At 37.9% G+C, this 17,280-nt stretch overlaps 1 protein-coding gene across 2 annotated transcripts in view; it reads right to left on the bottom strand.

The window, feature by feature from the left end:
- LOC139936398 (uncharacterized) overlaps window positions 1-17,280 on the bottom strand; it is a 135,050-nt gene that overhangs the window by 110,006 nt on the left and 7,764 nt on the right. Inside the window, exons 4-7 of one of the 2 annotated variants that reach the window (XR_011785953.1) lie at window positions 16,305-16,504; window positions 15,633-15,717; window positions 14,966-15,177; window positions 11,943-13,788 (exon numbers count right to left, since the gene is read on the bottom strand). Coding sequence is in view for 1 of the 2 variants with exons in the window: in XM_071931219.1 (XP_071787320.1) it covers window positions 13,680-13,788; window positions 14,966-15,177; window positions 15,633-15,717; window positions 16,305-16,504 (606 nt within the window). In the remaining variant the exon portion in view is untranslated. Of the gene's footprint in view, window positions 1-6,893; window positions 13,789-14,965; window positions 15,178-15,632; window positions 15,718-16,304; window positions 16,505-17,280 lie in introns of those variants that run through there. The other variant, XM_071931219.1, reaches the window with a different exon arrangement.

Genomic DNA, 17,280 nt, shown 5'->3' with positions numbered 1-17,280 from the left:
CAAACGGCGCTAATTGATATAGAAAAGAGCGTCCTCAATTGGCCAGAGCTGGAGAACTGTGCACAAACCATATCGGGAAATAACGCCAATGACGTCACGGGGTCTCTGCATATCATTATCATAGATAAGCAGTTTTTGACTCTCGGCAGAAAAAGCTGCGCGGAGCGGTGAATTTTTGACTTGAATTATTTATTACTTAATGCAAATTTTAAGCGTAAAATGGTTATAAACCGTTATCTACGATGTCGATTTGGCACAAAAAAAAGGTAATAGTTAAAATATTGAGATTATCCTGTAGCCCCTGTTTAAAATAGAATGGTTTGGCTGGTGAGAGAAAAAAAAACATCATCAAACTTTTCTGAATAGATTGTGCATGAAATGTGTGCTATTTACTAATTTTTTTAATAATTGTATTAATTGTACTTAAAAATTTTAGTTTACTTTTGAAGAACATAATCCATGCGCTTCCCTCAATGGTTTTTTTGTACAAACATTTTGGTGTTTTGGGCAAGTTTATAAATGTTGATCCGCTACTGTATTGCACTACTTCACATGTATTATCAAGCAATTATGACATTTGTTTTCTTATAACTGTTATACTTGCTTAAAGGTTGCGATAGAGCTCAAGCCTTTTCCCTCATGCAATATTCAATCTGACCGATGTGGCTTTAAAGACAAGTTAAGTTATTCTTTAAAGCCTGTCTCACACGAGCTTTCTAAACAATGATTGTTTGCAACAAAATCGCATTGTGTAATAAAATCGCAAATTTGCATCGTGTGAAATAAATCCGTGTGATGAAGTTGCCACGGAGCCGCGTAATAAACAATCGGGATTGAGACCTACTCCAAAAATCGCATCCCTGTTTAGAGTCGCCAAGATCACTTGTGTGAAATGACGGACAGCACGATTACCAAGATCCAGAGCGACCGCACAAAGATCACGCATGCACAAACCACAGCGTTTCCTTTCTCCATGCACAAACTATTAAGCAGTACACATCATCACTCCGGTAGAGAAAGGTCATTTGTTTATTCCAGGTATCCAACAAAATGGCGTCGGGGACACAAATGTTGCTGTTGCAAACTATTTAATTCTGTTATGCTAACAAGTTTTCGAGCCCGCATGCTTTCCTGTTATGCACTCAGAGTTCTTTTTTTCTCAACAGCCTATCACATCTCTGATTAATATTTGGAGTCAGGACGCTGAGAAGTTGCATAAAAAAACACAAATGGCGCGCCGAGAAAGCGATCAGTGGTAAAGTTCAGCGTTTAACTCATTATTTTGTGAATTCCACATCCATTAAAATGATAGGAAACACATCCTGCATGAAATATTGATGTGCCTTGTTGTTTATGCATGATTTAAAATGAAAAATGAAATGATACAGCATTACAGCATTAGTTTAAAGAAGAAGAGTTAGTTTACGTTGAAAATACTGCATTTGATCTGAATAGGTACTGGTTACATTTTTCAACCATCACCTTCAATTGGATGCCAGACTTGTTAAATGTCTGACGCGGTGATAGTGTTCCAACTCTCTCAACGATTCCGTTGATACCGCGGTATTCTCTCGAGACTGCTGCTCTTGCACTGCGCAGTCTCAATTAATGTGGAAGTGTCGTGTCGTGGTCGAGCAGTTAAGAGCATCGAATTCAAACTCTGGTGTTTCTGATTAGCAGAGTGTGGGTTCGAATCCCCATCCATGACACTTGTGTCCTTAAGCAAGACACTTAACCATTGCTTCGTCCTTCGGATGGGACGTAAAGCTGTTGGTCCCATGTGTTGTGTAAACGCATGGAAAAGAACCCAGTGCACTTATTGTAAAGAGAAGGGGTTCGCCCCGGTGTTCCTGGCCGGATTGGCAGCATATTGCGCCACAGCACCTTGTAAACCATTACATGGTGCTGAGAGTTAGGTCTTATATCTCAAACTTCGTCCCACTCCTTGCAGTAATAATACCTGGCGCTTTGTATCCTTTGGAAAAAGGCGCATTATAAATATGGTTATTATTATTGTTATTATTAATGGGGGAGTAGTCGACAGCCAGCATTTTCGCACGAGAGCAATGATCTTGCGAAAGCAGTATTCGGTTAAGGAGGCTTGAATCATTATGCAACCACCACGACTCGACTTTCCCCACAACAAACCTTTAACGACTTGTCAACAAGTTGGATGGTTACCCTCAGGAGAAACATCTCGTAAATTGCTTCATTGAAGGCATGGAAACTATTGGTAATTACTCAAAATAATTTACTTGGTAACAAGCCATGGAGAGCTGTTGATAGTATACATGTAAAACATTGTGAGAAACGGCTCCCTCTGAAGTAACGTAGTTTTCGAGAAAGAAGTAATTTTCCAATAAAATATTTGAATTTGGTTTTGAGACCTCAGAATTAGATTTTGAGGCACTGAAATCAAGCATCTTAAAGCACACAACTTCGTGTGACAAGGGTGTTTTTTCTTCCATTATTGTCTTGCAACTTCAACGACCGATTGAGTTTTAATTTTCACAGGTTTGTTATTTTATGCATATGTTGAGATACACCAACTGTGTAGTCTTTGTCAACCAAAAGTGTCCAGTGTCTATAAGCAACCTTTTGAACATTTAGGGAAAGGTATTTTAAATTAATGCTGTACCATACAATTATAAGTTGAAGCAAGGTTATTTAATCTATCATTAAATGGTATTTAGTTTGTAGAAAATAAATAGCAGGTTTTTCAAGTGCCTTTTTGCAATGTAGTTATTTATAAATAAATGAAAATGTAAAGCAATAAAACAATTGATACATTTAAAAAGATCTGAGTTTGATTCGGTGGTAAGAAACTTCTTTTATCAGTTGCATGTTGTGGCCTAGAGGTTAAAAGCGCCAGAGCCAAGCTCTGGGCCCAATTTCATAGAGCTGCTAAGCACAAAAATTTGCTTAGCATGAAATTTCTTTCTTGATAAAAACAGGATTACCAACCAAATTTCAATTTGTTGCATATTGCTTGTTACTGGTATTCAGCTGTTGTTTGCTTATTCTGAAAATCACGTGAAAATTTTGTTGGTAATCCTGTTTTTATAAAGGAAGAAATTTCATGCTAAGCAAGTTTTTGTGCTTAGCAGCTCTATAAAATTGAGCTCTGTTCTGATCAGCAGAATGTGGGTTCAAGTCCCAGTCGTAACACTTGTGTCCTTAAGCAAGACACTTATCCATTGCTTCCTCCTTCGGATGGGACATAAAGCCATTGGTCCCATGTGTTATGTTATGTACGTAAAACCAGTGCACTTATCATAAAGAGATGGGGTTTGCCCGGGTGTTCCTGGTTTGATTGGCAGCATATTGTGCCACAGTATGTAAATTGAGTTGGTCTCATAATTAAAACATAGTCCCATATACCTTGTAGGAAAGTACTGAATGTTGAAGCGCCGTGAGTGTCACAGAGTGACGAATGAGTGCTAAGAATCCACTATTGTTATTATTCTTTTTCTTAGTCCCTTCCTTGGTTGACAGTTCGAACGAAACACAATGTCATCTATTTTTAAGTGCCTTCATGGCGTTACCTTCTACATGTATGTGGTTTTTTTTAAGGTAAAAATGGTGTTGTTTTATTGTGATTTGACTGATCTCGGTAAACGTTTTTGTGCATATATTTCTTAAGCCATGGCAAAACAGCCTAACTTGAAAAATTTCATTTTGAGACAAGCAAACAAGTACAAAGATTAGCTGTTTTGCCATAAAAACGGGACATAAGTGTACACAGAGGGCAAGATAGGGCATGTTTTACATCCTTTGAAACTGTGAACTGGGAAAAAACGGAGAAACTAAAAGACCATAAGCGTCATAAATAAGGGACTTATCCTATCTACGTGTATGGTACACTGTAACAACATGGTATTACTTCATATTGTTGAAGAAGTAAACCAATGAGAGCTGCACAATATGGTTCTCCCGATAGGAGACCTGTGGTTGGTTGGCTCAGGGCTATTGTGTGGGTAGCCCATTGTGTGAGAGAGCCCTGTTTAGTGAGGTGTGTCAGTAGACTGTTGGATGTCTTAGGAGGAGGGTGGTAGTATGGTATGCCAGAGACTTGTATACGTGTATAAGAAGCAGCAAATATGGAGCCAGGATGGTGGACCCACAGAATAAACACTGGGTGTTCTGATTGGTTCTCCCGATAAGAGACCTGTGGTTGGTTGGCTCAGGGCTATTGTGTAGGTAGCCCATTGTGTGAGAATGCCCTGTGTATTGGGGTGTGTCAGTAGACTGTTGGATGTCTTAGGAGGAGGATGGTAGAATGGTATGCCAGAGACTTGAAATATGGAGCCAGGATGGTGGACCCACAGAATAAACACTGGATGTTCTGATTGGTTCTCCCGATAGGAGACCTGTGGTTGGTTGGCTCAGGGCTATTGTGTGGGTTGCCCATTGTGTGAGAAAGCCCTGTGTATTGGGGTGTGTCAGTAGACTGTTGGATGTCAGATGAGAAGGATGGTAGAATGGCATGCCAGAGACTTGAAACATGGAACCAGGATGGTGGACCCACAGAATAAACACTGGGTACTGTGATTGGTTCTTCTGGAAGGAGACCTGTGGTTGGTTGGCTCAGGGCTTTTGTGTGGGTAGCCCATTGTGTGAGAATGCCCTGTGTATTGGGGCATGTCAGTAGACTGTTGGATGTCAGATGAGAAGGATGGTAGAATGGTACGCCAACCTAAAAGCAACAAATTCTGGAGACTCACAAAAGCTGCAGCAAATATGGACCCAGGGTGGACACACAGAACACTGGGTGCAAGACCTAGGCACCAGACTCATCCATGTGGACTTCTTGTGTCATGTCAACAAGCAATACATCTTGAGCTGTGCACTGAAAGTGTTGAGACTGATAAACATTTCGAACAAAGCTGACATCTTCATGTCGGAAATTTTCACACCAGCACATGCAAAAGAAAATGAGGGTTCAACAGAACTTCATGAAGGAACTACTTGAGGAAGTGACATTAAGAAAATGAAGCAGAACTTCCAAGGAAAAGAAGAAGAAAAGTGAGTACTATCTTTTCTCCCATTTTCTTTTTTTTTACCAAATTTCTGCTCGGCAAAAATAAGCAGGAAACAGCCACAAATGTTACATGTTGCATTGTATTTTGGTTGGTAGTCTAATTCTGTTAAGCAGGTTTGTGGTAAGCAAGTTAGCTCAATGGAATTGGGAAAACTCTTTGTATGTGTTGGACAGTGTTTATGTATTCCCCTGCCCCTCCCCCAAACAACAAGATATTCCAGGAATTATCAAATGTTTTGATTTTGAGAAAGCATTTGACGAGCTAGAGTAGTTCTTTGTTGAGAAAAGTTTGAGGTACTTTACTTTTGGTCTAATTATTTGTGGTTTGGTATTGTGCTATATCACAATATTTTGAGTTGTATGACCAATAAAGGCCACATTTGGAAAAGTTTCCGTATGGCGCCACCACTTTTTCATTCGATATGAAATAATATAGTATCTAATTTACCTCAATGAGATATCCCTTTTTGTAAAAATTATTGTTTTATCTGTCAGTGGTAATTAGACACTGTGCGTACAGACCAAATTGAAAGACTGCCAAGTGGCAGTACTTTTAACTCCTGTAGATTTTGGTCACACATCAACATTCATTCATTACGATGGTAGCATGAACATAAAGGAGAAGATAGTTTATGATTGAAGAGTCTTTTGCCATCTCTGAGGAAATTGAGGTTTTTCTTGTTCATCATCATTCAATCTCGACACCATATTCATACACTAGTGTTGTCCGCTTAATATTATTATTATGTTGTCCATATTAATATCGCTGCTAGTCGCTCAAGGCAAATTTCCGGTACTAAATTATGACTAGCTATTTATTGATGACAGCGATAACTCTATTAGCGCCACATTCGATCTCTCGCATAATTTCACACTGCCCTCTGGGCTAAAGATTATTAACTCTTAAGTCAGATGTAATGAAAATTAGGTAAATCTTATCTCGGGGAGCAATATTTTACCTCCAGACAAAATTAGTTATTGGTCTGTAGGACATCAGGATCCAATTTCAGGGCTCTGCTTATCTCGGAATTCTGCGCTTACGGTGCTCGTTAAGCATATCATGTTTTTGGGCCGTAAGCGCAGAATTGCGTTGTAAGTCCTAGATCTAGTCATGACTCTTATGAGTTATTAAAAACTTCAGGCTAGTTGGTTAAGATGATTAACTCGTCCTTACTCAAGATAAGTCTAGTCTTAACTCTTTGTGAAATCCAACCTTAATGGCCAAATCAACCGCTACACTGTACAACGAGTAACGTTTCTAGGTTGTATTATTTATAACACCCCTTACAAATATTCTGCCTTTTCATTGGTTTAGAGTGCGTCAAATGATATGTGTTAGTTTTACTGGAAACGGCGGTTGTGTGATAGTGCATCGTTTGCCGTGTGATAGTGCATCGTTTGCCATGTGATAGTCCGACGACTATCACACAGTGTGCAGTACTCAGACATCTTTTTACCCACCTCGAACCCAATCAGTTGTGCATCTGTGTATCTGAAACGCGCATACGAATAGTTCGTGTACGAGGATGATAAATAGTATGTTGGGGTGTAATAAAACAAATATTGTCTGCTTTTACTCGTGCTACATTTATGGTTAAAACTCTGACTCCCTCGGTGATCCCCGGACCATTCCATTTTCCCTCGGCTGCGCATCTTGAAATAGAATGCTCTGGGGATCACATCGAGAGTCGTAGTTTTAAACACAGCACTCGAAGTAGTCAATATTTGTATACTACTATAAAATGAGAAAATAGGAAGTACATGAAATTCATGAATGAGCACACATGAACTCAAATACATAACGACAACCAATTTAAAGAGCCAGACTTGACCATGTATTTTCACCCAAACTGCTATTTTTTATTTTGAAAGAATCGCTGGAGTCGCTGGGACATCTTCCCACAACAAAAATAAATGACACATTTATACAAATAATATATCCATTTACTTTAACACCCAGTTTAATTTGTCTTGACCTTGTACATATAAATGAATACTGTAGGTTTCCGGCCGTCGATTTCACCAAACTCTTCCTAACATAGGATTAATCTTAAGACTTAAGACAAGTCCCAGCCCTGCACTATAACAGGTAAACACTAAGATTAATCCTAAGTTAGGACGAGCTTGGATGGGTTCAATGCGTCCTACGCCTTTGGATACGGAACTTAACTTGTCCTAAGATTAATCCTAAGTTAGGAAGAGTTTGGTGAAATCGATGACTGAGTTCAAAAATCCATCAAGTAAAAAATCAGTTACTATAAAGAAAGACGAAATGACATACCCATACTTTTTCCCTACACACATGACACACAAAATAATGAAAAATAAAACACAATGAAATTTGTGTTTGTGAACTAAAAGGAAACATGATCGCTAGCTTTTAATAGTTGGCATCAACTTGATAATATGTCGATTTTCCAAGTTTTTTAAATTTTTAAATAACTTGACTTGCTCATGTACATAGCTGTATAACAAGGTTTTATAGATGTTAAATTTGCTTCGGGGATAAAGAATTTTATATGTAAAGCACAGTTTTCTCAGTACTTTCCCCGAGTCCTAAGAAACGTTACTTCAGAGGGAGTCGTTTCCAACAATGTTTAATACTATCAACAGCTCTCCAATGCTCGTTACCAAGTCAGTTTTTAAGTTAATATTTGTAATAACCAACTGTGTACCTTCCCTTTAACAATATATTTCTTAACATTAGCATAATGAAGTGATATGTTAGAAAAGCATGCTATAGCTGGTATGAGATGAAAAACCCAAATGGTCAGTCCACCGGTTTTCCCTGTATGCCAACACAAAATTTAGGTACAAATGTTCATACTGTGCAAGTGAATTAGACTTTTTCTCCAGAAGACGATCAGAGCATACTGATTGAATCGTCGAGTTGAAACCAACGGTTCTTTTCAGAACCACCCCAACTCATTAGAGATAGTCATTACATGGTGTTACCGCAAACCTTTCTATTGTATTTCCACCATGCAAAGTTTCAAATCCTACTGAATTAGACTTGTTTCTCATTCCAGCCCGAGTGTTTTGTTGCAGTTATTTTTTTGATATTTCAAGACATAGCAGATAGTTGTAAATTAAAGGAACGTTACAGAATTGGTAAGAAACAAAAATCATGAAGATCACAGATTTACATAAAACTTACACAGTCTAATGATAATGATAGTAGAAAACATCCCTTGAAATATTACTGTCTGAAATTTCATATTTTATGAGAAATAAATAATCAAAGTTCACGTTTGGAGTTTATGGCTCAGTGAGCGTTTTATTCATTTTTGTTTTGGCATCGATGCAATGCAACATTTTAAATCGGTTTTTCACTATTCTCACCCAGATGGCCGATCGATCTCAAACTTCTACAGGTTTGTCAGTTTATGCATAGGGTTGATTACAAAAAGTGCTTACACTGCCAGCAACTTTTTTGCTAGCAAGACCAATTCTGTAATGTTCCTTAACCTCTACACGACTCGCACAATGCACGACAAATTAATAAATCCTACTAATCAAATATGCACCAATCAGCAACCAACATTGTCTCAAAATTGTAAACCTCACCAACGACACATATTTTTCAATTGTACTTTAGAAAAAACATTCTTAAATTATTAAGTTTACTCCAAGACATCCATGTTAAGTTTTGTTCTATTTACATTAAAATGCTATAAAAATAAATACACATCTCCTTCAAAATAATTCCATTATTAAATTAAGAGCCACTTAAAATGTGCGCATTGTGCGCAAATTAAGTACCCTTAAAATGTGCGCATTAGTGTCAAGAGTGTCATTGAATGGTTAACTGTTCAAGAGGCACATTCCCTGGGATGTTCAGAAGATTTAAGGCACTGGACACTCTTGGTAATTACTCAAAATATATATTAGCAAAGAAATTTACTTGGTAATGAGCAGCGGAGAGCTGTTGATAGTATAAAACATTGTGAGAAACGGCTCCCTCTGAAGTAATGTAGTTTTTGAGAAAGCGGTAATTTCTCACTCAAATATTTTAATCTGAAAAAGACTTCAGGCCTGAAGCCTTTCTCAGGCATCTGAAAGCACATAAGTGTGTGCAAAATGGGCCTTTTGTTGTTGTTCATTATTTCCTTGCAACTTTGAAGACCAGTTGAGTCCAAATTTTGACAGACTTATTATTTAATGCATATGTTGGGATACACCAAGTGAGAATACTGGCCTTTGACAATGACCAAAGGTGTGTCCAGTGCCTTTGGAGTTTGAAGTTGTCCTGTTTGGGAATCCAACCTAAGTAATTTATTAATAATCCTTTTGTGAGGTCACTGAAACTCTTTAAACAAAATGTTCCTTTTGTATTCAAAAGTTAAAACCAAATCTTACAATTTTCCCATTACACCTAAAGGCAGTGGACACTATTGGTAATTACTCAAAATAATTATTAGCATAAAACCTTACTTGGTAACAAGTAATGGGGAGAGGTTGATAGTATAAAACATTGTGAGAAACGGCTCCCTCTGAAGTGGAGTACTTTTCGAGAAAGAAGTAATTTTCCACAAATTTGATTTCGAGACATCAGATTTAGAATTTGAGGTCTCGAAATCAACCATCTGAAAGCACACAACTTCGTGTGTCAAGGGTGTTTTTTCTTTCGTTATTATCTCGCAACTTCGACGACCGATTGAGCTCAAATTTTCACAGGTTTGTTATTTGATGCATATGCCGAGATACACCAAGTGAGAAGACTGGTCTTTGACAATTACCAATAGTGTCCACTGTCTTACATAAGTTTCACATTCCAGAAACAATATATCGTCGGCTCAGTGCTACATGTATTGGTAATAATTTGTGACAATTCACCTGAAATTATCTTTAAAAATACAACTCCATGTACACATTGTGAACTGTTTTGCTAAGTCAAATGTAAAGTACTTACTGTTAAAGATGTTTAATTTATAGTTGATTGTCATTATTTAGGTTAGAGGGGAAATATTTCAGTTCTAGAGAACACTGTGAAGAAACAAGTAATATTAACTTTGCTTCTAGGCCTATCACAACTACAATCCAACCAAAAATGCTTGGGCCACCCATTCCTGACATTACAATAACCATTCCTTGTCCACTTCCCCCTGACAATACACATTCTCTCCCCTGTCCCCCTTCGCCGCGCTCAATCTTGACTGTAACGCAGAAGACCGTGCAATTAGAACCAACATTGAAAGGGGGCAAGGGGGGCACAACGAGATATGGCCGGGATTGTAGCTACATCTCAATAGGTTATATTGTAACCTTCACTAAGGCCACATACAAAATACAACAAAAAAATTGTTGATCGTCCCCGCCCGACCGTTCAAAACCCCCCGACCCATCTTTTTTGTATGTGGCCTTATGTTGCTTCTCACTTTTTGAACCCATAGTTCTCAATACCCGGTGCAACCCAAATTAGTGCCACATTGCCACATATGAATGTTATCAAACTATTTTTTTTTTTTCAATTTTTTTTTACATGATCATAAACTTCTACAGCTACATGTACAGTACCAACATCATAACAATCACTCATTACTGATATCCTACTATTTACATTAAATATATGCATCTTCTGTTAGATTTGTCATCACTTCCTATAAGATTCCCATAAGATTCCTATAAGATTCCTATAAGATTCCTATAAGATTCCTATAAGAATTCTATAAGATTCCTATAAGAATTCTATAAGATTCCTATAAGAGTTCTATAAGATTCCTATAAGATTCCTATAAGATTCCTATAAGATTCCTATAAGAATTCTATAAGATTCCTATAAGATTCCTATAAGATTCCTATAAGATTTTGTATAGGTTTTTTGTTGTCCGGGCTAATTGTTTCAGTTAAACATGAATTTGTAAAAGCATCAGGTTTTTTTTTACAACGTGTCTACAAAACATCCCTTTATTTTAAAGACAAGAACACCATATAATTTTGTTTTTACAAACTATAATTGAGCGTTGTGTAATGTGAGCATGGCACTATCAGCTTAGCATGACACTTCACAAATTCACAAATGACCTTTGTCAAGTTAACTAATTAAGTTTCAATGTAGAATAAACAAAGGACTTAACTTCATGTGCACACTTCTGCTCGTCATAGAAAAACCTTGGTTAGCAAAAACACTTTAGAACCCAAACATGACCCCCTTGTAGTATCGTTATAAAGGTATATTGACCCAATTTCAATGACAAGCAAATAATAATGGCACAGGTCAACCATGGAGGTAGATGGGTCAACTATCACTAACCAACTGACTTGGAACTAGCACTACCCAATTGACTCAGTTCTTGTATTTTCAATGTTTACATGGCGTTGTCGTGGTCGAGCGGTTAAGAGCACTCAAACTCTGGTGTTTCTGATCAGCGGAGTGTGGGTTTTCAGTCTCAGTCGTGACATTTGTGTCTTTAAGCAAAACCCTTAACCAATGCTTCGTCCTTTGGATGGGACATTAAGCCGTTGGTCCTGTGTGTTGTGTAATGCATGTAAAAGAACCCATGCACTTGTGGAAAAGAGAAGTGGGTCGCCCTAGTGTTCCATTTGATTGGCTGCATATTGCACCAGAGCACTTTGTAATAAGCACTTTGTAAACCATTACACATGGTGCTGTGTTAGGAGTAGGTCTCATAATTCAAACGTAGTCCCACATACCTTTCAGGAAAATACTGAATGTTGAAGCCCCTTGAGTGTCACTGAGTGACAGTAATGAGCAATATATAAGAAGCCACCATAGAGTTATATATAAGGGCGCACTGGTGATGCTGCTTGCACAAACGCGACGGGACCGCAAGATGACAAGCGCGCCATTCTGTACGCGCGCTGAATATGAAATACACGTTTGAGTTTTTTTTATTGAACGCTCAAGCGATGTTGTTTGTTCAACTTAAAAAATGGCCACACAAACACACGCTGTGAGATGGCTGTTTTGTCAACTTAGAAAATGGCCGCCTGCGCGCATGCCGAGGCGCGTATATAGGCCAGTGCGCCCTCTAGTTCTTATATATAACTCTATGGAAGCCACTGTTACTTGTTCCTAGATTGAGTCTTTAGTGTGTGCTTACCCGTTAGTAAAACCCATCACTCAATATGTACCATCTGTAAATGTATTATTATATTTATGCATTATGTATTAGTTCGAAGAAGGTGAAATCACCCAAAAAACATTAATTTAAAAACTTTTTACAAGATACACTTAAATCATACTTGATACAATAGTCCGATTCGTCATTCATTTTATCAATTACTTTGGCATTAATTTAGTCGGCAGTACAAAAAGGACCTGCAATAAACACACTTCGTATTTAAGTACATGTTGCCATTATTTATGCAAATGAAGATTTCTATTGTAGAATTAGCCATCAATAAATATGTCCATTATTTACAAAGTCAGAATATAGGATGAAAATTGTACTTAAAGCTTGTTTACTGTTAGGCCTGGTACTTCATGGACACAATAAAGGTGATTGCCTCCATACCCCCTCTGGTCATTGCCTTAATGCCCTTGAAATGCTCCAGAAGTACAATTTAGTAATACAAAGGTGTCCTTTATCAAGGAGAAAATGCCTTGGTGCCCTTGCCCTTTCCAAAACGAAGCAAACAGGCCTGTACTTGAAGCTTGTTGACTGTGCAATAGCTCCATCATGCCCTTTGGTTGTGAGTATCTTGGGCCTATGCTAACTCAACCCTCTCCTTTCCACCAGAAAACTATGAACAATTTACTACAGTTTCCTGCATGGGCAAACTTCACTATCAAACCATTGGCCATTTCACAATGTATACTTCCAAACAGACTTTACAACTTAAAATAGTTGTGAAGTTCATGCTATGTCGGCATAAGTTTCAGTCAACCATTCCTGCATGGTCACAAAATAACCCTACAACCATGACATTTCATAATACACACTTCCGAACAGAACTTTATATAGTTGTAAAGTTCATGCTATGTCGGCATAAGTTTCAGTCTACCATTCCTGCATGGGAAAATTAAACCTATATACAACCATGATCTTTTCTTAATGCATACTTCCAGACAGAACTTCATATAGTTGTAAAGTTCATGCCATGTCAGGGCTTAAGTCTCGGTCAACCTTTTTAAAATCACAAGATTGTAATAACAGTCAATATAGTAAAGACCGATAATAGTACATATTGTGTACTATGCCTGGGTGACTAGTGAAATTTACTACTCAACTAGTCAGGCCTCGAATAGGCGCGACATTGACACTAGTTTAATTTTTAGTTCCCAAGACGCATTGTGGCATATTGTTTGCACTAGCGCAATATAGTATAATACACGTTGAAAGGATTTTGTCACTGATGTCTGATTGTTGTCATGAATAATTGTGAAGGACACAATTGGTTCACCAAGCAGGTAGTCGCTACTATTTTTGTAGTAGTCGTGGCGGCACAATTGACCGAGTAGTTGAGAAACTGTAGTCGTGACTACACTTAGCAATTAATAGTCGAGACTTCAACACTAGTTGCACTAGTCACCCAGGTTTACTATGTATACGTACACTGTCAATTATGTCAATCTAGTAGAAGAAAGAAGTTTGATCTTACGAGAACATAGGCTACATATTGTCCAGTAAGTGTTGTAGGAGGATGGTGTCTGTCAGCTAGGAGTATGACTAGGCTAAAGCTCCTCAAAGAGGTTATCAGGCAGGGCATCTGGGCAGAGGTAGTTGGCTAATGCCATCTCATCGTTGATGAACACAACCTTCTGGGCTGTGAAGTCACTCATCCTAAATAGAAAACAAATTCACGTTATGAGAAGAAGATTGTAGACGAACAAACTTAAAGCCATTGGATCCTTTTGGTAAACAGTATTGTCCAAAGGCCCACACTTCGTGTATCACAACTTATATATAAAATAACAAACCTGTGAAACATTAGGCTCAATCGGTCATCGGAGTCGGGAGAAAATAACGGGAAACCCAACCTTGTTTCCGCACGTTTCGCCATGTCATGACATGTGTTTAATATAAATCCATAATTCTCACTATCGAGAACTGATAATTGTTTTAATGTTTTCTCAAAAAGTAAAGCATTTCATGGAATAATATTTCAAGAGAAGTCTTTCACCGTTACCTTCTGTAAACCCTGTAAGCTATTTGTAAATCTGTGAACTTTTTTTTTGTTTCTGTTCCGAAAGTGTCCAATGGCTTGAAGTAGATCAAAGGGACTTGATTGTTATTAACTTTACTGCTGCGGAGTGAGTTCTTAATTGGTCTCAATGTTTCGACTACAGCTTGCTCTTATCATCATCAAAGTGTGAGAGATTTTGGCCAATGCAAGACCATTTCTCAAAAGGGCAACCTCGGTAGTCTAGTTGGTAAGACACTGCTCTAGAATTGCAAGGGTCGTGGGTTCGAATCCCACCCGAGTAACATGCCTGTGATATTATTCACAGGACTTCGGAAAGTACTGAGTATAAGGTGCTAACACACATCGTTGTATGGGTAAAAACCAAAATTAATACAAAAGAACACAATCTACAGCAATTGCCGAATGCTTTTGCTGTGGTGCCCTTTTTACAAAGTTCCAATACAAATTTATATTTTCATCATAGAAGTGTCCCTTACCAGAGGGATTTGCTGTGTCCCTTTCAGAACGAAGGTATCGACCCCTTGCACACGTATCACACGCGGCGACTGATGCCACGCTCACCATGTTGGTGGGCAGTTAGGTTTACGTGTATTAACGCTGTGTCGCCTAAAATGCACACTTTACTGCATAACGTGCAGCATAGAGTTATATATAAAAACGCACAGTGAAATTGCCCACTAGTATGGCACATTCAAGATTTTTCTGATGATGACGTCAGGTGAAATGGGTCAATACACACATGGTGTTACCGCAAACCAAATATATATTGATACCTCGCCATGCATTGCCTCAAATCCGTCAAGATTGACTTACATTGGTCGAATGATAGCCCAGCATCCCTGGAAGACCACTGGAGAGTTGATAACAAGACATACCCCAAGCCTCTCAGGATACCGTGTAGATAGAAGCCATATCAATGTCTTAACAAACTCATAATCCATACTGGCAAGGCTGAATTTACGCATATCAAACAATACGCAGACATTGTCTATCACGTCCTCGTTGCATTTTTTGCACGCTGTTTCCTAATGCAGTGAATAAAAAGGCAAGATCAGTTTTAGCACATCTTTCATCACAAACTGATGCCAAGTTTATATTTTTGGCAAAGAACAATGTTAAGTATCAACATTTTCACAAAGGTTGAGAAGTAATTTAATGGAGAGGTAAAAGTTTGCTAATTTTTCTTAAAATTATTGGCCACAAAAACCTTTGGTTAGATGCCTACAGCAACAGCTTTTGATTGTTGTGTTTGTAGAAACATTTCAATTCTTAGAAGCGTTACTGTCAGTAATAGAATTAATCTTAAGGTTAGGGTTAGGGTTACAGATTTTCAGCAATACTTAAAAAATGTGACCACGGTTTGAAATGAAATTTTCACAGATTAGTTTTAGTATATCTACATTTATTTTATAGGCTGGTATAGAAATAGCAATTCTAGTATAAGTTTAGGCTTATATAAAATAATGCAAAACCAACTCACCAATATATAAACCATGCACTTTGTCAAATCTTCAGTATTCCTCTCAGCAACTTTGTGATTCCTTACCCTTAGCATAATCATGGGTCTAAGTAAAGTCAGAATAAGACATGTTTGTAAGTCTAACTTCAACAATATCAACATCAACAACAACAGCAACAAAAACAGCAGCAACAACATCAACAGCAGCGGTGACAACCAACAACAACAACAACAATAACAACAATAACAACAACAACAATAACAGCAACACTAACAACAACAACAACAACAGTAACAACAATAACAGCAACAACAATAAAAACAGCAGCAATAACAGCAACAGCAGCGGTGACAACCAAAAACAATAACAACAACAACAATATCAATAACAACCAACAACAACATCAATGGCAGACTTTGAGGCGCTAGGTGGCAGCAGACTAACCAGGTAAATTTCCATTGCTTACGTATTTCTGAGCATGCGCACATTACAGAGAACGATGGATTTTACCTGGTAAGCCTGCTGCCACCAAGCGTCCTGAAAGTCTCCCACAGCAACAGCAGCGACAACCAACACCAGCAACAGCAGAAAAAGCAATTACAGCAACAAAAACATCAACAACAGCAGCAGCAACAGCACAATAACAACAACAACAAATTAAAAAAGAAATTATACAGAATTTTGATACTTGCCTTCCATGTCGATCTCGGTGTTTAAGTAATTCCACTTTTTTTGTGTTTAATTCGGATTGAACCTCAGGACACGCTGCTGGGTTGATGGCTTCTACTCCATATTCTTTCCTCCATTTGTTGCATTTTAAGATGGCTGCAAAAGAGTCATCTACAGTCTTGAAGGCTTTCAGGAAACGAATGATGCTAGGGTCTGTCATGTACTGATGAAGAGATTGTAAACAAATTGAATGAAATTATTAATTAAAGGCAGTGGACACTATTGGTAATTACTCAAAATAATTATTAGCATAAAACCTTTCTTGGTAACAAGAAATGGGGAGAGGTTGGTGGTATTAAACATTGTGAGAAACGGCTCCCTCTGAAGTGCCATAGTTTTTGAGAAAGAAGTAACTTTCCACGAACTTGTTGTCGAGACCTCAGATTTAGAGTTTGAAAGCTCGAAATCAACCATCTAAACACACACAACTTCGTGTGGCAATGGTGTTTTTTCTTTTGTTATTATCTCGCAACTTCCACGACCAATTGAGCTCAAATTTTCACTAGTTTGTTATTTTGTGCATATGTTGAGATACACCAAGTGAGAAGACTGGTCTTTGACAATTAATTACCAATAGTGTCCCGTTTCTTTAACAAGAACTTGAATGGTGCAGGTGTTCATTTGAGAATAACCGGCCTATGATAATAATTTCCAGGTTGTCTTCACTTGGTACTTACTCAAGGAATAATGCATACAAATTTGATTGGTAACGAGTAATGGAGAGCTGTTGATAGAATAAAACATTGTGAGAAAAGACTCCCTATGAAGGAACGTAATTTTCTGAGAAAGAGGTTATTTCTCACTCAAATATTTGAATCTGAGAAAGACTTCAGTTCTGAAGCCTTTCTCAGGCATCTGAAATCACACAACTTTGTGCAACAAGGGTGTTTGTTCTTTCATTATTTTCTTCAAACTTCGATGACCAATTCAATTGAACCC

This window comes from Asterias amurensis, chromosome 4, assembly GCF_032118995.1.
Source record: "Asterias amurensis chromosome 4, ASM3211899v1".
In the NCBI taxonomy this organism is placed as follows: Eukaryota; Metazoa; Echinodermata; class Asteroidea; order Forcipulatida; family Asteriidae; genus Asterias; species Asterias amurensis.
This window is presented reverse-complemented; position numbering and strand designations above follow the sequence as displayed.